Genomic DNA, 23,294 nt, shown 5'->3' with positions numbered 1-23,294 from the left:
TCATGGTCAAGGGGGCAGTAGGAGGAGGTGTCCGCGAGCTGGCGTTTAGCCTCAGCAATATAAAGATCGGTGCGCCAAACTACCACTGCGCCTCCCTTGTCTGCCGGTTTGATAGTGAAGTTGGGGTTGGAACGGAGGGAGTGGAGGGCTGCACGTTCCGAGGGTGAGAGGTTGGAGTGGGTGAGAGGGGTGGGGAAGTTGAGGCGGTTAATGTTGCGGTGGCAATTGGCTATGAAGAGATCGAGGGCAGGTAAGAGGCCAGCACGGGGTGTCCAGGTGGATGGGGTGTGTTGGAGGCAGGAGAAGGGGTCGTCAGAGAGTGGGCGAGAATCCTGGTTGAAGAAGTAGGCACGGAGGCGAAGTCGGCAGAAGAAATGTTCGATGTCTCACCACGTGTTGAACTCGTTAATCCGGGACCGTAGGGGAATGAAGGTGAGGCCTCTGCTGAGGACTGATCTTTCATCCTCAGAGAGGGGTAGTTCTGGAGGGATGGTAAAAACACGGCAGGGCTGGGAGCTAGGATCTGGGACGTGGTGTGGGGCTGGAGCTGGGAGTGGGGGCGGGGTTGGGCGTGGGGCGGGGACGGAGATCGGTGTGGGGGCGGGTTTAGGCATGGTGACGAAGATCGGCGTGGGGGCGGAGTTAGGCGTGGTGACGGAGATCGGCATGGGGGCGGAGACGCATGCGGCGTGGTGCTCGTGCAGGTTAGTGATGTCACTGGGGGCGGAAGTGGCTGCGGCGACGGCAACCCAGGGGGCGGAAGTGGCTGTGGCGATGACAGAAACGGTGTTATTCCCGATAGCCGCGGAGGCCGCGAATCTGTCGGCGATGGTCTTCCTGGCGATCGTGGAAACGGTTGTCTGGGCGGCGATCGCGGAGTCTGCGAGGTCGGTGGGGGCGTAAGTTTCAGATTAGTCAGGGTCTGATTAAATGGTGCGGCAGGTTCAAAAGCTGAATGGCCTATTTCTGCTCCTACATCCTATGGTCCTAGGTCCTTACATTTATTGTAAATAACTAAAAAAACACAACACACAGCAGTTCCTTGGGAACTCTGACCTTATATATGTTTGTTCTCTCATTACCCTCTGGTTGGAAACATTCATCAACTCCCCTCTTAGCCTTTCACTTTGTGCCTTAAGTCTATGTCCTCTAGTTATTGACCCCTCGACTAATGGAAATAGTACATTCCTATTCATCTAATCTATACACCTCAACTTATACATCTCTATCAGGTACTTCACTGCTCCAAGAAAAATGCCCACAGCCTATCCAATCTTGCCTCATATATCAGACCCTCCAGCCAAGACAGCATCCTGGAAAATCTCTTCTGTATCCTCTCTCAGGCATGTGGTGACAAGAACTGCATAAGTATTCTAGTTGTGGCCAAACCAGTATTTTATACAATTCCAATAAACTCATTGGCTCTTGTATTCTATGCCTCAGTTAATATAGGTAAGTATCCTATATGTCTTCTTAACTACCTTATCTATTTGCCCTGCTACCTTAAAGTTCCTCTGACCTTTAGTAATTTTTAGGGTCCTAGCATTCATAGTGTAATCACTTTACTTGTTAGCTGTCCCAAAGTCCATTCCAGGTTGAATTCTATTTGTCACTGCTCCACCTACTTGACCAGTGCATTGATTGAGGTGGCACGGTGGCTCAGTGGTTAGCACAGCTACCTCACAGCGCCAGGGACCCGGGTTTGATTCCAGCCTCAGGCGACTGTCTGTGTGGAATTTGCATGTTCTCCCCGTGTCAGCGTGCGTTTCCTCCCACAATCCAAAGATGTACAGGTCAGGTGAATTGGCCGTAGTAAATTGCCCATAGTGTTAGGTGCATTAGTCAGGGATACGTGTGGGGAATGGGTTGCTCTTCAGAGGGTCGGTGTGAACTTGTTGGGCCAAAGGACCTGTTTCCATACAGTAAGGAATCTAATCATATCCTCCTGCAGTTTACAGCTATCCCCCTCACCATTTACCACCCCCTACAATTTTTATATCATTATTGCTTATTTCTACTTCTAACCATATATCTTCATTACATGATTCTTCTAAGATAATGTCCCCACTCTCTAACATAATGGATTCCTTGATCAATATTGCAATCTCGGGTGCAAACCTCCCACAATGTATGTGTCTCAGTCATAGCTGTGACACCATACTCCGACATGCCTATGTATGCCCTCAGCTCATCTTGTTCCTCACACTCCTTGAATTAAAATATGTTCCATTTAGTCTTGCTAAACACATTTCTATTTCATCTAGTTTGTTTTCTCTGCTTTCTAGACTTAGCCTTAACTCCAGCTGTGCCCTCTGAACTACTTATCAGGATCTTCTACCCCTGCAAATTTCATTTAAGATCTGCCTGAACAGCATTAGCAAACCTCACAGAGAAGCTTGGTCCCATTCCTCTTTAGATGTAACTCACTGAACTTGTACAGTCCCCACCTCCACCAGAAACAGTCCCAATACCTCAGAAATCTGAAGCCCTCCTTCCCACACCTACTCTTCTAGCCATGCACTCATCTGCTCTTTTCTTCTTTTCCTATGCTCACTACTGTATGGCACTAGGATTAATGCAGAGATTACTTCTGAAGTCCTGCTTTTCGGTTTTCGGTTTTCTGTGGAACTCCCTAAAGTCTGTTGGGGAACCTCCTTTTTCATTTTTCCTGTGGCATGAGTTCCGGTGTGGACCATGGTCTCTGGCTGTTGACTCTCTCCCTTCAGAATGCCCTGCAGCCATTCCATGACATCATGAACCTGGTAGTTGGGAGACAACCTACCAACTTTAAGTCATGACTACAGCCACAGAAGCACCCACCTACTCCCCTTGCTCATAAACCCTACCAGTACTGCCCCTCCACACTTCTTCCTGAACTATGGACCATCCAATGTGGCATTGCTCTGGCTGGCCTCCACAGAGGAATAGCCACTCTCACCATTTCCCAAGGCTGAAAAATAGTTTACAAGCAAGATGCACTCTTCACTACCCACTTTGTTCCTGTCTTCTGTCTGGCCATCATCAATTCCCTCTTTGCCTACACTCCCTTAAGCGTGCGAGTGACCATGTCCTGACACACACTATCCACAAATCTCTCAATCTCCTGAACATGAGGGGCATGGATAGGGTAAATAGACAAGGTCTTTGCCCTGCAGTATGGGAGTCCAGAACTAAAGGGCATAGGTTTAAGGTGAGAGGGGAAAGATGTAAAAGGGACCCAAGGGGCAGCTTTTTCACGCAGAGGACGGTGTGTTTATGGAGTGAGCTGCCAGAGGAAGTGGTGGAGGCTGGTACAATTATAATATTTAAAAGATATCTGGATGGGTATACGAATAGGAAGGTTTTAGAGGGATAAGGGCCAAGTGCTGGCAAATGGGACTAGGTTAATTCAGGATATCTGTTCAGCATGGCTGACTTGGACCAAAAGGTCTGTTTCCATGTTGTACAGCTCTATGACTTTATGTCCTCCAGCTGCTGCTCAAGCTCCAACACCCAGAGCTCAAGTTGCTCCAGCCAGAGCCATCAACTACTCACATGATCTTCTAGACCACCAGCTGGGTCTACAATTTCCCATAATGTGTAAATACAGGCATAATCAGTCCAGACATACCTTACTAAATAGAATATGGACTATTGCTTTTATTTCATCTTTACATTTATAGAAGTAAAGACTAGAAAATCTTATTCTTGTTTATGTCAGACAGTAACCAGATGCCCTTAGCGAAGAAATTTAAGTTTCAAGTTCTAAACTTGTAAACAGTGTATCCAATCTCTCTATACATTATAAAGAGTTGTCTTAATCCTTTGTTGTGACAGAGTATTTTATGCTGTGCCATTCACTTGAGCAAAGTAGGTATTTTCCAACCTTCCTCCTCAGTCTCCTGAAGACAATTGTAAATTGACAATCTCTTATCATGGACAAAGGGAAACCATTTTTCCTGATTCATCCAATTAAAAATAAACGTCTATTAGTCTCCCGTGCCTGAGACATTGGACAAATTATAATAAATAAAGCAATTTCTAAACAACACGAGGAAATGAAATTAAAAATGGCAAGAATACCTGCAGCAAAGAGCCGAGATGATCTTGGTTTTGGAGGAGGACGGGTTGGAGGCCTATCATCTGCATTAAAGCAAAAGACAAATTCCATTCACTTTTCAATCTGCATGTGTAAATCACACAAACATTGCAATTAAATTCAGGAACAGATCCTCCACTTACCTGCTATGATCACCTGGTTCATTTTTAGAAGAACTGAAACAGATAAAGAAATGTCTATTGTGATCCTGTTATCAGCCATGCAATGAGCCCTGAGTGTCACTATCACATAATGCACTGAGCAAGTAAACTTGCGCATTGGTCACTTCAAAATATTTGACACAATTAATATGTCAGCTTTTGGGTAGAATTGGATCATCTGGACAGATAGCCAAATATCACAGTAAAAGCCGCCGACTTTTAGAGTGCAGCGATGGGTTTGATTAGGACAGCAAGTTTCATTATTACTTACTATTCTCTAAAACCTGAGTGTTAACTCATATTTTCATTCACTAAACACCATGGTGATCTGTGCTCAACTAAGGCAGCCTCATATTTCCATGTCAGTTGCCATTAGGATAACGTTGTTGATCCTCAAAATTGTTTCTGTCTCTTCTTTGAAAAGGTTACATTATCAGCTTAGTACGTGAGCTGATTGCATAATTAATTAGCAAAGGATCCTCAAACCGCAGACCCCATAAGGTGTTATGTTTGTGAACGAAGAGATTTTGTTTCAATTGTAAAAACACTCACTGAATGCAGAAATAACTGGATAACATTAAATACCTCAGTTATGGAAGCATGTGAGGCTGTAAGCAATAACTCGCAGAGTTAACATGAGTTATTTTTGTAATTAAAGAAGTAAAGAATTAAAGAATTAAAATTTAATACAATGCTAATGTTGAAACATTGTGAACGAAACTTCACACAAAAAGTAAGTTGTAATCCCAAAGAAAAAAAGATAGAACACGATATAGTTCCTACATTCATCATTCATGTAACTTGGCTCAGGTTCCATGTTCACTGGACTTCTGCTGCTCATTTCTGCAAAAGTAAAACTGATGTTACCAAATACTTTACTTGGTAAGATGGCAGCCTTGGTCTGTGACAAATATTTTTCTTAACTCAAACTGCCTTAGACCTGCATTCAATGTGTGAAACAGATGAAACAGAAACACTGGTCTCTCTGCAAGACATAATATCCACCAAAACTGCAAATTTTAATTGATTCAAGCTCTCCTTTGAGTTCCATCCATCGCCCTCAACCTCCACAATACTCCACACCCCTTTCCCTACCAGCAAGGGAATGTCAGATACAAATTCAGCACCACTTTTTCCATTTGGTTGAAAATAAACAAATTCAGTGAAGACTAGAAATCGGACCTTGGACTTCATTTGTTTTTATGTTGAATGTGCTTTCTACTGGACTACCCCAAATCTGGATGTTGTTAAGATAATTGGATTTTGGGCTGTCAGTAATATGTTGTAGTTGTTTTTCAATTAGTGTTATGGATGTTTTATTTTGTGAACACAAAATGTGATAAGGCCAGTCAGTCAAACCAATCTTGTTCAGCTGCAGTTCATACATGATGTATCTTTGTTCCAAAAGACTTAAAGTGCTTATTTTTGCCTCTCCAGATTCTATAACTATCATTAACTATTTGTTAAAGTAGTTAACTGAAGTGACATTGACAAATCAAAAAAAAATGAAACACACCTTGTTTTAAAGGCAGCTTTCGTGAAGATTTGGTTGGAAATTTCGTTATTCCTGGGATGCCTGGATGCTCAGGTGGTAGGACTGGGGAATGTTGAATTGGGGCGACTCTTGATACAGGCAACGTCTTGTTTGCCTTTTCATTTGGACTTTTAGACACCTCTGAAATAAGGACAAAAGCAAAATAACTGAGGTCACATGTTTGAAATAATTGAATATAACATTGTTTCTGCAGAAACCATAGCCATGAGTATTGAGATTAATTTAGACTTTGGTTTAAATTTGGCCTGTAAGGTGTGAAAATAAGAATGATGAACACTCTGATCTGTTGTACATGATTATTAAGCATTTTTAAGGTTACTGAATATTGATATCTGCAAAAACAACTGAGACTTTTGATTGCAATGTAGCAGAGCGAAATAACATTGGAGAGCAGTAGAGACTATTGAAACCGACCAGCAGATTTATGCAATTGGAGAGACTTAGCAGCAGTAGAAGATATAGAGTACTGTTCTGCTGTCTGCCTCTCATAAGTTAGAAATAAACATACTTTAAATTCAAAATGCTTGATGATCTTCAAGTGTATATTTTCTGTTATCCATGTAGTGGATGAATGCATTTTTACTCAGCACTTGATTGCAGTGTAGCAGTGAAATGTATATATTTTCAAAACAATGGATTCCTATTGTTTGCAAGTAATAGAACAATTCACGATCTCTCTCTCGTAATAAAATATAATACCTTTGTGCCAATGTAACTATTCCAATCACTAAGTGTTTCTTTTCTAATTAATGATAAATTTCTTTAAATAAACTGAACACTTAATTTAACTCTTCTGAAGGTAAGCTAATTATCAATGGTTCTCAATAATTCTTCAAAAGTCTCTGTTACGTTACAGGTTGGTAAGGTGTAATGTCGTCAGTTATATTCCTTTTTGTGTAGAGAATCATTAATTTGTTCAGCTATGATTTAGTGTGTGATTGAGTGGCTTTCTATATCTTAAAAACTGTTTTCTCCAAGATGTCCAATATTGTGTTCTACTTGGCCCATTCTGGAAAGTAAATCTTCCTGGCAATATTATTTCTGAGGTTGTGTCTTTCTAATATGATTATTTATTTCCCTTGTTTTAAAGACAAATAATTTTGAAGTATAACACAGATGCTGTTGTGTAGGATTGTGCACCTTGAGTTCAAAATGGAGGACTCCAACCAAAGCTCCCTCTAAGCTGTGCAACTGCTTGTGGACTATATATCTGATGTTCCATGTATTGTGATCAGAGTTGGTATGACAATCACGACATTGACTTCTGATTCCAGAAGTCTCTGCAATGCTCGAGACTTGGAGGTCTGCACAGCCAGTAAGAAAATTAGAGGAATGCTGACTCCAATCTTCTGTGAATAAAATGGAGGGTTCCAACCTTTTCATAAAATTGCAGTATTTTTTACAATGCAGAAGACTTCACCCTGTCCAAATGAGCATCATGACTCAGTGACATTCTCCTGCCTTCTCAGCATAACTCTGTCTATTGTTTCTACTTAAATAATCATCTAATGCCCTTTTATATTTTTCAACTGAACCTGTGAATCTAAGAAAATTCCAGACAGTTCATTCTAGGCTACAACTATTCGCTGTGTGATAAAGTTTTTTTCCCTCTTTGTGTTGTTATTTCACAAATTACTTTAAACCTTTGCCCTCTTGTTCTCAATCCAAAACAGCAAGAATAGTTTCTCCCTATCTGCTCTAACCAGACCACTCATGACTTTGATAAATTTCAACAAATCTCCCTCAGCTATCTCTTCACCAAGGAAGATATTACCAACTTCTACAATCTAGTTTCATTAATGAAGTTTCACATTCCTGGTGATATTCTGATAAATCTCTTCCACACTTCCAATGTGTTCACATCCTTCCTGAAATGTGGCACCTGGAACTGTGTACATTACACCAGGTGAGGTATGATGCTGCATTACCCAGTTCAGCATAATCTCCTTACTCATGTATTCCATCCCGTATGAATAAGGTCGAAGACACTGCGTGATCTTTTAACTGCCCTGGTGTCTTGCACATCTTTCTGAGGCGTTTTATACTATCTTATACTGTTTCTCTAAGTTCATCAAAATAAATTACCACACAGCTCTCCACAGTGAACTTGATTTTGCCATCTATCTGCCCAATTCACCAACTTTTCCTTTCAAATTATAAGACCAAATGAATTAGGAGCAAAATTAGGCCATACTGCCTCTCAATACTGCTCCACCATTTGATCATGGCTGATATGTTTCTCAACTTCATTCCTCTGTTTTCCACCTGCAAAGGTCTGGCAGATGGAATACAATGTTAGTAAATGTGAAGTCATACATTTTGGCAGGAGTAACAGCAAAATAGGTATCACTTGAATGGTAAAGAGTTGTAGCATGCTGCTATGCAGAGGAACATAGGTGTCCTTGTGCATGAATCGCAGAAGGTTGGTCTGCAGGTACAAGTAATTAGGAAGGCAAATGGGATTTTGTCCTTCATTGCTAAAGGGGTTGAGTTTAAAAGCAGAGAGGTAAAGTTACAGCTTTACAAAGTGCTGGTGAGGCCACACCTGGGGTACTGTGTGTAGTTTTGGTCTCCTTACTTAAGAAAGGATGTAAAAGGCACTGGAGGGGATGCAGAGGAAGTTCACCAGGTTGATTCTGGAGTTGAGGGGGTTGGCTTATGAGGAGAGACTATGTTCATTGGAATTCAGAAGAATTCAATAGAAACATACAAAATTATGAAGGGAATTGATAAAATAGAAATAGAGAGGATGTTTCCACTGAGAGGATGTTTCCACTGGTCTCAAGATTAGAAGGAGCAGGTTTAGAAGTGAACTGAGAAGGAACTTCTTCACCCAGAGAGTTGCTAATCTATGGAATTTCTTGCCCAGGGGAGTAGTTAACGCTATTTCAGTAATTGCTTTTACAGCTAAGGTAGATACTTTTTTGAAAAATTAAGGATTTAAGGGATATGGTGAAAACATGGGTAAGTGGAGCTGAGTCCACGAGAAGATTAGCCATGATCATATTGAGTGCCAGAGCAGGCACGAAGGGCCAGACAGTCTACTCCTGCTCCTAGTTCTTATGTTCTTGTGTTCTCCCTGTAATCCTTGATCCCCTTACTGATCAAGAACATATCTTATCTCTGTCTTAAATACACTCAATGACTTGGCCTCTATAACCCTTGGCAGCAACGAGCTCCTTTGATTCGCCACTCCCTGGCTGATAAAATTCATCTTCATCTCAGTTCTAAAGTGTTGTCTCTTCACTCTGAAGCTGTGCCCTCAAGTTCCTAATCTCTCCTATGAGTGGAAACATCTTCTCCATATCCACTCTATCAAGGCATCTCAGTACTTTGTAAGTTTCAATCGAATCCTACTGCCAACCCCCACCCCAACCTTCTAAACTCCATCACATTCAGACCTAGAGCCCTTAAGAGCTCCTCATATGAAAAGCCCTTCAGCTCCAGGATCATTCTTGTAAACCTCCTCTAGACCCCCTCAATGACAGCACATCCTTCCTTAGATACGGGACCCAAAACTGCTCACAACATTCGAAATGTGGTCTGACCAAAATCTTATACAGTCTCAGCAGTATATCTCTGCTCTTGCATTTAGCCTTCTTGAAATTAATACTAACACTGAATTTGCCTTCCTAACTGCCAACTGAACATGCATGTTAACCAAAAGAGAATCCTGAACTAGGGACTCTTAAATCCCTTTGAGCTTCAGATTTCTGAAGGCTTTCCTGCTTTAGAAAATAGTCTACTCTTCTTTTCTTCCTACCAAAGTACATAACCTCACACTTTTCCACACAATATTCCATCTACCACTTCTTTCTCCATTCTCCTAGCCTGTCCAAGTCCTTCTGCAGTCTCCCTGATTCCTCACCACTACCTGTCCCTCCACCCAATTTTGTGTCATTTGCAAACTTAGCTACACGATCATTAATGTATAAGTGAATCATTGCGTCCCAACACTGACCCCTGCCTAACTCCACCAGTGACTGGCTGCCATTTGGAAAAGTACCATCCCCTCAGTGCACCCTTGGTGTCCTGGGAGTTTGAAGCATTTATTTTGAAATGGTTAAGAGTGTTTAAAGCATGTCAGTTACCCGAATTCTCCAACTAGGAATAATGGAATAGGTTCTGTTTTGTTGGATTTCAGAACTGGGGCATGGTTAAGATGGCCAGGGCCATTTGTACTGTGCCACCAGAGGTGAAATTCTACATTGTCCTCCTTATAGTTCAGAATGCTTCATGCTTTAAATTATCTTCAAACTTTGAAATCGTCCTCTATACTCCAAGGTCTACATCATTGATAGATAATTAGGAAATGCAAGGGTCTCAATTTCGACCCCTCGGGAACTCCAGTACAAATGCTTCTTTGGCAAAGACAGGTGAATTAATAATTCAATAACACCTCTTGCTTCCATATACAAATTCCTTTTTCAGTCCCTAATTGGCTCTGCACATCCTTTTGCAACCCAGGGAGCTCTGAAATTTGTTTGACCTACCACTCCCCTTTGAGGGAATATACCTTTATTACTTATCCCAATGTTTAGCTAAAGTCTGACCTGCCAACCGTTGGCTCCAGTCTATTCAGCTCAGCTCCCTTTTGTCAGATCTACCTCAATTAATTATTCTTCTGGATTGTTCATTGTTCTTTCCCACCATCATCCTAAACTTTATGATACAATGATCGCTGATGCTTAAATAATCCCCATTGACACCTGATCTATATGGCCCACATCTTTCACAAGAATCAGGTCCAACAAGTGTATCTTTTCTCATTGGATACATTCAGCTGTAGAAAATTCTCCTTAACACAATCTAGGAAAGTTGGTTCCTCGAAATACAACCACCATCCCAGCTCACATTTGGATAATTAAGGTCTTTAATTATAACTATCCTCTGATGTTCTCACCCTGTTAATTTCTTCACAAATGTGTTTATTTTTTGTGTTCTCCCCATGAGTTTGCGGCCCAAATTGGCTCTAATCAAACTGATTCTGTTCTTGAAATGATTGTGATATCCTCTTTTCCCAGCTCTGTAATGCTCTCCTTACTCTTATGCTATTTACTATAAATTGGATGTTTATGGGTAAGAGTAAGAACCAATTCCTACAAAATCATAAGGCTATCTTTGAAGTAAAACAAAGAATTACCTGCTTCCTCTCCTCATGTAAACCCCTCAACTCACTAAATTCCCAATACTCCATTCAAGCCACAATTAGCAATAAGACATTGCTTGGTTAGGTTTCTAAAATGCCATTTCATCACTTTAATTCTGACTTTTCCATGTCTCCAGGGCTGCTACCTGGTTTTAACTTGGTTTCGTAGCGCTTGATTTTCATGACTGTAACTAGGCCTCATGGTGTCCTCTTCCTCTGATGGTGATGCCTGATATGAGCTGTAAGTACTTCTCCACTTTTTGTTTTGCAATCTTGTAAATCTGCATGGTTCTGTTAAAGATTATCCTCACTCACCAGGAATTCTAACTTGCCTGGCAGAGCCTCTTATGTCCATTCACTCAGCTGGTGAACCCCAAAGTGGGACAGCTCTTAAAGGTCACTGCCAGGAATCTGTAACTGCCTGGAATGACTAAATCTGCAGCTAGATAGACCTCTCCCACCTTAATGGAATCTGCACCACCTACCACTACGTTGTGTAAGCAATCCGTACTGCTGCCCATCAAGTTGTATGAGCTCTCTGTACTATTACTCACAACCACTGGCCGCTCTCAGGGTTCTACAGAGTGGTTTGGTTTATAGTGGAGAAGAGGAAAACTACTGGTAGTCTAATGAGAAGAAGCCCTTGATGTAATTTGTTGCAAGTAACTCATATGTAGTTACTATCTTGCCTTACTCCTTCAGAAACCTAAGGTGTTCTCCCTTAAGCTCAACATCATAATTGACATTCCCTCCAAGTTCTCTGGCCTTTGCAGGGATCTCCAAGGTCCATGTGCTACAGCAGCTACAGAAATCGAGACAGAATGTGTTGGCATGCACAGCCTCACAGCTTAGAGGGAATGTTGAATAGTGGTGCTTCAGGTACTGCTCTGCATAAATTCTTTCAGGCCCTTACATAACAGTTCAGAGGTCATGAAACATGTTATGTAAGTGCAAGTTCTTTTAGTTTACTTTTCTTTAAACATGCCCCATTCCTTACTTAAATTAGGATGTCCTTACTGAGACTAAATGAGAGTTTGCAGATACACAGGTTGATATACAATGTGGACGGATAAACGTACCAATTTTGTCAGCATACACCTCAGAGTCTATATACGGTTTCAAAACCCCATTGGTCTCTTTTATAAAATGCTCAATAACTTCCTGAAGGCTCCTACATGTGACCTATGGAACAGGGAAGAAAACAAACAGCTGTTTATTAAGTCAAGAAAATCTCCCTCAGTTTAATCTTTCACCTAAGATTTATAGGCTTTTGAAGCTCAACTAGTGATGCCATATGTTCTCTCCGCATAAGAGGACCTTGTACTATGAAACTTCACCTTCAACTGGTTATTCTAGATGAAATAAAGATTTAAATAACGATACTGTATAAACAGGCTAAAGCTAATTTATTTTACAGAATAAATAATAAGTTTAGAACAGAGCAGGAAACTTGGTTTAACTGACTATAGCTGAAGCACAGGCATCGTACACCAAAAGAATGGCAACATATTGCTAATTCTGACTTTGCAGTTTGAGTACAAGTTCAGACATCCAGCTTGACTGACAGATACTGTTCTGAATTAGTGGTGCTGGAAGAGCACAGAAGTTAAGGCAGCATCCGAGGAGCAGTAAAATCGACGTTTCGGGCAAAAGCCCTTCATCAGGAATAAAGGCAGAGAGTCTGAAGCGTGGAGAGATAAGCTAGAGGAGGGTGGGGGTGGGGAGATAGTAGCATAGAGTACAATAGTTGAGTGAGGAAACTGTTGAAGTCCACATTGATGCCCTGGGGTTAAGTGTTCCGAGGCGGAAGAAGAGGCGTTCTTCCTCCAGGCGTCTGGTGATGAGGGAGCGGCGGTGAAGGAGGCCCAGGACCTCCATGTCCTCGGCAGAGTGGGAGGGGGAGTTGAAATGTTGGGCCACAGGGCGGTGTGGTTGATTGGTGCGGGTGTCCCGGAGATGTTCCCTAAAGCGCTCTGCTAGGAGGCATCCAGTCTCCCCAATGTAGAGGGGACCGCATCGGGAGCAACGGATACAATAAATGATATTAGTGGATGTGCAAGTAAAACTTTGATGGGTGTGGAAGGCTCCTTTAGGGCCTTGGATGGAGGTGAGGGAGGAGGTGTGGGCGCAGGTTTTGCAATTCCTGCGGTGGCAGGGGAAGGTGCCACGATGGGAGGGTGGGTCGTAGGGGGGCATGGACCTGACCAGGTAGTCATGGAGGGAACGGTCTTTGCAGAAGGCGGAAAGGGGTGGGGAGGGAAATATATCCCTGGTGGTGGGGTCTTTTTGGAGGTGGTGGAAATGTCGGCGGATGATTTGGTTTATGCGAAGGTTGGTAGGGTGGAAGGTGAGCACCAGGGGCGTTCTGTTCCTGTTACAGTTGGAGGGGTGGTGTCTGAGGGTGGGGGTGCGGGATGTGGACGAGATGCGTTGGAGGGCTGCGCACACCTCCTCCCTCACCTCCATCCAAGGCCCTAAAGGAGCCTTCCACATCCATCAAAGTTTTACCTGCACATCCACCAATATCATTTATTGTATCCGTTGCTCCCGATGCGGTCCCCTCTACATTGGGGAGACTGGACACCTCCTAGCAGAGCGCTTTAGGGAACAACTCCGGGACACCCGCACCAATCAACCACACCGCCCTGTGGCCCAACATTTCAACTCCCCCTCGCACTCTGCCGAGGACATGGAGGTCCTGGGCCTCCTTCACCGCCGCTTCCTCACCACCATACGCCTGGAGGAAGAACGCCTCATCTTCCGCCTCGGAACACTTCAACTCCAGGGCATCAATGTGGACTTCAACAGTTTCCTCATTTCCCCTTCCCCTACCTCACCACAGTTCCAAACTTCCAGTTCAGCAGTGCCTAACATTTCAACTCCCCCTCCCACTCTGCCTATCTTCTTTTCCACCTATCCACTCCACCCTCCTCTCTGACCTATCACCTTCATCCCCTCCCCACTCACCTATTGTACTCTATGCTACTTTCTCCCCACCCCTACCCTCCTCTATCTTATCTCTCCATGCTTCATGCTCTCTGCCTTTATTCCTGATGAAGAGCTTTTGCCCGAAACATCGATTTTACTGCTCCTCGGATGCTGCCTAAACTGCTGTGCTCTTCCAGCACCACTAATCCAGAATCTGGTTTCCAGCATCTGCAGTCATTGTTTTTACCTATCTGACAGATACTGTTGTTTGGAATGCTTTATGTTCCTTAAGAGTAGAGATAGTGGTGTTGTAATAAGACAACAATACAATACAATTGAATGCTAGTATCCTAGCCAAATGGTTTGTAGCTGTCTGATCTTATCAGGACTATGAGTATTCCCTTACAAAGTGCCTTGGCCAGAATTAGTGGGACAGTGGGAACTACTCAGATGCATTTTCTTTTCTGTCACCCTTAATTTGTTCTTTCTTCAATGAAATAAAGACAATAAGGCAAAAATTACAATTGTTTAGGTAAATCAATGAAGAATTGAGTTCAGTGGTACAACATTAACTAAGGCCAGAGTGCTCCTAAACTGAAAATATAATAATGATGAGCATGATAATAATAACAATAATAATCAAACCTTTTGAAAATGTTTAATGGATCCAAATGATGGAGCAAGCTACTATTAAAAATGCTGTTATAGGGTATAATATAAAGATGTCAACACATGTGCTAATGGCATTTTTGAGGCAAATTGACATCTTGATGATCTGGGTTTACATGTAATTTTATATCCTCACTCTGCACTTCACTTTCAATACCCTCAACACAAGGCAACTAGTAATGGGCATGGGATGAACTAAAATCCTATTAGCAGAGGAGGCAACAAAGTCACATTGGATATTAATTATACTAAATTCCTCTTGGTTTGAGAAGATGTTTAATACTCCATTGACCAGAGATACAATAAATTCCTTTAGATAGTGGATGTGTTAAAATCTTGTAAAAGGTACAAAATGCACTAAATTTTAATTGGGCATAGGATGTAATTTTGATAGAAGTCATAGAAATCAAAATAAATACATAAGCAGTGTGCCTTCAGCATTTGATCAGGAGAACTGGCTTAGTGGAGACTTGTGTCCGGCATTGCGTTCCTCATGCTGTTTCACCTCCCCCACCCCCACCCCCCCACCCCAACCGACTCTCCAGGTCCGGGAAGATCAGATTTAACCTGTTGTGGAGTCTTCTCCCCATCAGCAACTCTGCTGGAGCTATTCTTGTAGTTGCATGAGGGGTGGTCATATAATCAAATCGCAGCTGGGACAGTTTGGTACCTAATGAAATCGCTGGCTTTTTCTTTAAGCCTGCCTTCAAAGGTTGGACAGCTCTTTCTGCCAGATCATTGGAAGATGGATGGTATTGCAGCTGAGCTTATATGAAAAATACCATTTAACCTAAGGAAATTCCTTGCTGGTAAACAATGGCCCATTATCTGTGACCCACACATCCAGGAGTCCATTGCAAAAGATGCATGTAGTTTTTCTATTGTCATCCCCATGTTTGATGAATGAACTCTATGCATCTCCAGTCACTTAGAGTGGGCGTCCACAATAACGAAGAACATTGGGCCTATGTAAGGACCTGCACAGTCGACGTGAGCGGTAGATGTGATCTATATGGACTTCAGTAAGGCGTTCGACAAGGTTCCCCATGGGAGATTGATTAGCAAGGTTAGATCTCACGGAATACAGGGAGAACTAGTCACTTGGATACAGAATTGGCTCAAAGATAGAAGACAGAGGGTGGTGGTGGCGGGTTGTTTTTCAGACTGGAGGCCTGTGACCAGTGGAGTGCCACAAGGATCGGTGCTTTTTGTTATTTAGCACCTTGCATTTATTAGAGGAGGCTTCAGTTGTAATATTCCTTAACTAAATCCATCAAGTCTTGAAAGGTTTCAGTACTTGGTGCCTGAGGGTAAGCTAGGCTCCTAATAACTGTAAAAGCTCTGGGTACACAAGCTGTCAAGAGAATTACTCAGTGCTTTTCTTCTGCGGCAATGTAATTTGCCTAAAAATGCATTCTTTTCACATACTGGGCACAGTCTTGGGTAGCAGGATCAAATGAGTAAAGCTTTCCAAATAATGGCATGATGCCAGAACTGCTTAGCCCAACTCAAAGATGACGGCTGCATGCGAATTCCTTCAGGACCATGCTTTTCTCTCGTTGCCACTGAAATAAAGCCACAAAAATAACTTGCATCCCCAAGTCATCCTTTATTTACACATGGAGAGCCCTTGACAATGATCGAGCTCCCTCAGAGTCAAGTCTCAGAGTGAATGGAACCTCTGACACTCCTGTTTATCAGCCAGGCAAACCGATTAACAGCTCCAGTCAGGGAACTCATATTCCATGAAGTCTACCTGGCTGACCTCATTACAATCACTACACCATGTTTCCTGTTCTTTCTTTGCAGTTTCACATTCAAAGGTTGCTAAGATTTAACAGTCAACTACAAGACATTCCAATACACTTTAGAGCCAATTAAATCTTTCAGAAGTGTAACCACATACATATTTTTAAAACTTTTAGCCATAGTTCACAAGTCACATTGATTTCATGCAAGTTTTATGTACATGATAAAATACAGAGTTCCTAAATTATGAGATTTGGAACAAATTTAGTAAGAAACTTACCGGATTGTCCACCCAAATGATAAAGCCGGTCTCTTCACAGGTCACCCTGTAATGTTTTAGGACTCGCTTACTGAAAGGTAAATTTTAAAAAGAATTCTTCACTTCACATTGTGCTGATTAAGAATTGACAAATCAGGATGGTGAGCGACCTGAAGGTGATAAATGCTCTTATCCTTCTAGGTTGTGGAAATGATGGTTTTAGGGGTTGCTCTGGACAAGTTGCTGCAACGTACCCTGTACATAGCACCCAGAGTCACAATGAGACAATGATGGTGGAGGAGTACATACTTAGACAGTGAAAGTCTTTTTCCGAGGATGATGACATCAGCTTGTACGAGGGGGCATTACTACAAATTGAGGGGTGATAGATTTAAGACAGACATCAGAGGTAGGTTCTTTACACAGAGAGTGATAAGGGCGTGGAATGCCCTACCTGATAATGTAGCCAACTCAGCCACATTAGGGAGATTTAAACAATCCTTGGATAAGCGCATGGATGATGGTGGGATAGTGTAGGGGGATGAGCTGAGAATAGTTCACAGGTCGGCGCAACATCGAGGGCCGAAGGGCCTGTTCTGCGCTGTATTGTTCTATGTTCTATGTTACTCCTGTGGAGGGAGGACTGATCACCATGATAAAAATGAGAGACTGTGGTTTGTTTTTATCATGCATTTTGAGGTGATGCGTACACAGCAAATGGAGTTATATTTAAAAACCATTGGAAACTTTTATAGTAAACATTACTTACTTGATTCACATGACAGTTCTCACAGTGAAGAAAGACTACACAAAGCATTAATTTTGTGCTCTGAGGAAGGGTCACTGGACCCAAAATTTTAACAGAGATTTCTCTTCATTGATGTTGCCAGACCTGCTAGCTTTTCCAGTAATTTCTGTTTTGTTTCTGAGTTCCAGCAATTGTGATTATTTCAGTTTTTTATTTTATGCTGACATATTTGGAAAGAGCAGGGAGATTTTAAGATGGGCTCAACTTAACATTCCACTGGCATTAACTGTCTCTTCCCATTTGGCTTTTATTTCCAGACCACAGGCAACACTAAAAGTGTCAGTCAACATTTTCTAACTGTCAACATATTATGTGATAATAAAGGGCTAGCATTTAAATAGTGCCCATTATTACCACATAACAATCACAAAATAATTTACAGCCAATTAAGTATTTTTTGAAGTCAGGTCACTTTTGTTTTCTATTGTGGGGCTTCTGTAGGATCAAGTCCCCATGGGTGGCATGGTAGCTCAGTCGTTAGCACTGCTGTCTCACAGAGTCAGGGACCCAGGTTCCATTCCTGCCTTGGGAGACTGCCTGTGTTAGGTTTACATATTCTCCCCATGTCTGCGTGGATTTTTTCCAGGTACTCCAGTTTCCTCCCACAATCCAAAGATGTGCAGAATCGGTGAATTAGCCGTGCTAAATTGCCCATAGTGTTAGGTGCATTAGCCAGGGGAATAGGTCTGGGTGGGGTATTCCTCAGAGGGTCTGTGTGGACTTGGGCTGAAGGGATTGTTTCCATACTGCAGGGAATCCATTCGAATGTAAACTCTGTTAGAGGGTTAGCACTGGGTGGTGCCAGATTTGCTGGTTGTTTAGCTAAAACAAAATGACTTCTTGTAAATGCTGTTTTAAAATGGCTTTTTGACCATTTGGAAGAAGAATAATATTATGAACCTTCATTACCTAACTATTAAAAGTGAGTTGGATCCCTCCAACTTTAAAGAGCTTTATCAGAAGGTTCCAGGTGCAAGCGAATTGCCCAATGGAATTTTCAATTTCCTGAGTAAGTCCCTTGGAGTCAGCAGCAAGGCCCCAACATACAACTCCATTCTGCACAGTTCCAAGATTGGCCATTGAAATATCTGGATCAAAGCATCTTACAATTCAACCTAAAATTCACCTCATTTCATGTCTAAATTTGGTAATGTCAAAGAAATTGTGTTGAGAGGGTTTTATTCCTGAATATTGATAAAGGACACAATTGGAATTTGGTAACAGCATGGATCATGCAGTACTGTGAAAGTGAGTACTGCAGATGCTGGAGATCAGAGTTAAGATTAGAGTGGTGCTGGAAGAGCACAGCAGATCAGGTAGCACCCGAGGAGCAGGAAAGTCCATGTTTTGAGCAAAAGCCCTTCATCAGGAATGGATTATGTAGAGTAGAGCGGAGATATGAACAGAGATTTGGGGCAGCACTGTTGCTCAGTGGTTAGTACTGCTGCCTCATAGTGCCAGGGACCTGGGTTCAAATCCATCCTTGGCCAGCTGTCTGTGCAGAGTTTGCACATTCTCCCCATGTCTGTGTGGGTTTCCTCTGGGTGCTCTGGTTTTCTCCCACTGTCCAAATTTGTGCAAGTCAGGAGTTAAATTTTCCATAGTGTCCAAAAAGGTGGATTAGCCATGGGAAATGCAAGTTACTGGGAGAGGTTAGGCTGGAGGGGGGAGGAAGTGGGTTGGGTGGGATTTTCTTCAGAGGGCTGGTGTGGACTCATTGGGCCAATGGCCTGCTTACACACTGTAGGGATTCTGTGAATCTATGAAGGGATTTGAGTAGAATATGTTCCAACAACTAATCAACTTCACCCCAGGTCACAAGGGAATTTCATTGTTATGTGGTGGGTGAGTATACTGAAACTGAGAGATTGTTGTGAGGGAGTCATTGGGGATGGTGATCACTATTGCAAGGGTACTCCATTAGGCACAGGGTACCTGAGGATGATGGAGTACTGTACCAAACCTGTAGCCTAGATGTACCTGTAGCAAGTTAGACAATGGAGTCAGTGAATGCAATCTATTTAGATATCCAGAAGGCCTTTGACAAGGTGCTGCACAGAAGGCTGCTAAATAAGATTATATCCCATGGTGTTAGAAGTGGGGTAGTGGCAGAAGCCAGAGCGTGGAGATAAGGGGGTTCTTTCCAGGATTGCAGCTGGTGACTAGTAGAGTTCTACAAGGGATGGTATTGGAGCCACAGCTCTTCACATTATGCATTAAAAAAGAATAATACATCACCGGAACAGGCCTGTCACCCACCAAGCTTGCAAACATGATGAAGGAACTAAGTTTGTTGTTGCAAAGTTTGCAGATGACACAAAGATAGGTGGAGGGAGAAATAGTGTTGGGGAAGTGAGAAGGCTGCAGAAAGACTCAGACAGGTTAGGAGAATTGGCAAAGACGTGGTAGATGGCTTACAATGTGAGAAAGTGTGAGGTTATGCATTTTGGTAGGAAGAATAGAGGCACAGACTATATTCAAAATGGGGAGACGGGATTGGAAGTCTTAAGTACAACGGGCCTTAGGAGTCCTAGTTCAGGATGACCCTTTAGAACTGAGATGAGGAGGAATTTCTTCAGCCAGAGAGCGGTTAATCTGTGGATCTCATTGTCACAGAGGATTGCAGAGGCCACATCATTGTCGGCATTTAAGTCAGAGTTAGATGGGTTCTTGATTAGTAAGGGGATCAAAACCTATGAGGAGAAGGCAGGAAAATGGTATTGAGAAACAGATCAGTCATGATCAAATGGTAGAGCAGTTTCGATCGGTCAAATGGCCTACTTCTGTTCCTAATATCTTATGATCATATGGAAATCCTTCCTAAAAGTTCCCAGAATCAGACACACTGCTCCAATAGTTGAGGGAAAACTGATCATTTGTGACGGTTCTGTACTCCTTGATTTTATTTGTTAAAGCCATGGGTTCCATTTTTATAACAGGTCTTGTTACTTTGAATAAAATGGAATACCAAATTATTGCTGCTCCTGCAACTCACTTAAAATTGTAGCCTCTATCCTCAACCTGTTCAGAGATGTTCTCCATAAATTTGGAGCATGTTGGACTTGAACCCAAGCCTCCTAGTCCAGAGAAAGGGACACAACAACTGTGTTACAAGAGTACAGAATAAAGAGCTAGCGTGGAAACAAGTGAGCTTAGTCCACATGGGGACTGAACCTTCGATCTTGTGTTATTTGTACCACGCTCTCACCATCTAAGTGTACCGTCTAGTTTATATTGCCTCCCCACATATTAAAATCTACCTGCATTGTGTGATCAGAGTACTGATTGAGTAGTTTGTGTTCTCGGTGGAAGGCCGTAGTATCAAGTTCCCATTCTCAGGGTGCCTTTCCAACATGGCTTCAGCCTCATTTCGAGAAATTTTGTAGAAACACCTGCAGAAACAGTAAAGGTGAGCCTTGATTACAAATCATTTAGTTTGCTAATGCAGTACTTCAATGTACATGGCACAGAGTGGGGAAGAGCTAGATTATAAAGTCATAAGGCATAGGAGGCCATTCAGATTTTGACTATGTCATTCTTTGTAAGAGCTGTCAAGTTGATCTTATTCCCTGGCTGTTTCCCCATAGCAAGCTCCTTTTCATTCTTTTCAAATATGTTTCCAATTTTCTTTTGTGATTTATTGTTAAAAACTTCTCCCACCCAATATACTTTCAGGTAGTGCACCATCCAGATCATTTCAGAGTTAGGTTTCAAAAATAGTTTTGATGGTTGTATTCATTTAGTGAACACTTCAATGTGCACATAGCTAATAATTCTTAACTTAAAAAGATGCACTTACATTACATGTAAATCAAGTATTTAAAACTTTTCTAAAATCAAAGCCCATTTGAAATAAATTTGGTGAACACAACGCAGTTCCAAATCAATTTGAGTCTACCAATTTTGGTAAAAAGATGGTATTCTTAGTTGAAACATCAAGAATAGCTAGTGAGGTAAAGGGAAATATAATCTTTTTACAGTAGAGTATTCTTCTAATGCTGGGCTTTATTAGGGTAGGATCAAGTGAACGTTTGGTACTATATTTGACACAAGAACAGAAAACATTGGAGATAAACGAACAAGTCAGGCAGCGTCTATGAAAAAAGGAAAAGATGTTCATTTCACCAATTTCCCTCATCAGAAATCTAAATGAAGGTTCAGGCTGAGACATGAACTTTGTCTTTGATTCACACATACTGCTTGACCTGGTCACTTTTCTCAGCATTTTCACTTTTTGTTTCAGATTGCCAGACTGTTCAGTGGGATTTCTTTTTAACCTGGGATATTTGACACCAAGACCTGGTATAAAGGAATGAAATTTTCTGCTCCCTAAAATAACTTCTTCACAGACAAAAGTATTCATAGAGTCATAGAGATGTACAGCATGGAAACAGACCCTTCGGTCTAACCCATTCATGCCGACCAGATATCCCAACCCAATCTAGTCCTACCTGCCAGCACCCAGCCCATATCCCGCCAAAACATTCCTATTCATATACCCATATAAATGCCTTTTAAATGTTGCAATTGTACCAGCCTCCACTTCCTCTGGCAGCTTATTCCATACACATACACACTCTGTGTGAAAAAGTTGTCCCTTAGGTCCCTTTTATATCTTTCCCCTCTCACTCTAAACCTATGCCCTCTAGTTCTGGACTCCCCAGCCTCAAGGAAGCGACTTTGTCTATTTACCCTATCCATGCCTCTCATAATTTTGTAAACCTCTGTAAGGCCACCCCTCATCCTCCGACACTCCAGGGAAAATAGCTCCAGCCTGTTTAGTCTCTCAAATTCTCCAACCCTGTCAACATCCTTGTAAGTCTTTTCTGAACCCTTTCAAGTTTTACAACATCTTTCCGATAGGAAGGAGACCAGAATTGCACGCAATATTCCAACAGTGGCCTAACCAATGTCCTGTACAGCCGCAACATGACCTCCCAACTCCTATTCAAGAGAAACAAACAAAATTTATTCAGTGGATGTGCATATTTCTATCTTGACCAGCACTTATTTCACATTTCTCATTCTCCTGCAGAAGGTGGTAGTAAGCTGATTTCAGGAACTACTGTAATCAACGTGGTGTGGGCAGAGTTCAGGGCGTGGAAATACATCGAGACCCAATAACTGGGGTTCCAGGAGGCCAACTATTGGGGTGAAGTGCCAGCGGTGGTGTCCTGATCTGGGCCAAGAAGTGCACCAGGGTCTGGTATCTCTGCTATTGTCCCATGGTATTGGGGCACTCATCGTTCTGTTCAGAAGGGAATGCTAGGATTTTGAGCCAGTGACAGTGAAGGAACCTGATAGTTCCAAATCAGGAAGGTGTGTGGCTTGGAGGGGAACTTGCAAGTGGTGCTTCCATGCATCAGCTGCCCTTGTCCTTCTAGGTGACAGAAGTTATAGGTTTGGAGGGTGCTATCAAAAGATCGTGGCTGAGTTGCTACATACTTTGGCATTGCGGTCAACACATCATCATAGAGATCCGAATCAGGCTTCTCCACCAAAACTCTCTGCAATTCTGGTCTCACTGGAGCACTTGACTGACGAAGTGTTTCTTGTTTAACCACCTCTTCCAGACAGAGCGTCTGTCCCGGCAGCAGTGACAAATCATGGGGAACCTCCAACTGGTAAAATTGTATAAAAATGAGCTTATAAAACAAATTATTGACACAACAGGCTGAATAGCACTTGTGATGTAAATTAGCATGGTTCTAGCTAAAAGAAAAGCATTCTCTTTTTAGAGAGGTTACGCTTTGTCCATTGATTTCTGAGGCAATGGTGGGCAACATTCACTGTTAGTTTGCTTTGTTCCTCAATAGAGAACTGTGGGCAAATAGATTGTCAACTGGTTGGTGATGGAGACTTTGAGAATTCACAGATAAACTCAGGTTTTGCTTATTTGGGAGGATTGAGTCATCAAGAGTGAACAACAACAATTAAA

At 42.3% G+C, this 23,294-nt stretch overlaps 1 protein-coding gene across 4 annotated transcripts in view; it reads right to left on the bottom strand.

Moving 5' to 3' along the window:
* The window catches only part of LOC122565011 (signal-transducing adaptor protein 1-like), a 79,759-nt gene that overhangs the window by 3,633 nt on the left and 52,832 nt on the right, over positions 1-23,294 (bottom strand). For 2 of the 4 annotated variants that reach the window (XM_043720671.1, XM_043720648.1), the window contains exons 5-12: positions 22,802-22,977; positions 20,617-20,748; positions 16,570-16,639; positions 12,023-12,125; positions 5,756-5,914; positions 5,023-5,082; positions 4,222-4,254; positions 4,063-4,122 (exon numbers count right to left, since the gene is read on the bottom strand). In XM_043720671.1, coding sequence (XP_043576606.1) covers positions 4,063-4,122; positions 4,222-4,254; positions 5,023-5,082; positions 5,756-5,914; positions 12,023-12,125; positions 16,570-16,639; positions 20,617-20,748; positions 22,802-22,977 — 793 coding nt within the window. The remainder of the gene's footprint in view (positions 1-4,062; positions 4,123-4,221; positions 4,255-5,022; positions 5,083-5,755; positions 5,915-12,022; positions 12,126-16,569; positions 16,640-20,616; positions 20,749-22,801; positions 22,978-23,294) is intronic. The other 2 variants (XM_043720657.1, XM_043720666.1) reach the window with 2 other exon arrangements.

Source organism: Chiloscyllium plagiosum, chromosome 2 (genome assembly GCF_004010195.1).
Source record: "Chiloscyllium plagiosum isolate BGI_BamShark_2017 chromosome 2, ASM401019v2, whole genome shotgun sequence".
Taxonomy (NCBI): domain Eukaryota; kingdom Metazoa; phylum Chordata; class Chondrichthyes; order Orectolobiformes; family Hemiscylliidae; genus Chiloscyllium; species Chiloscyllium plagiosum.
The sequence above is the reverse complement of the archived record's forward strand: the minus strand, read 5'-3'. Positions and strand labels throughout refer to the sequence as shown.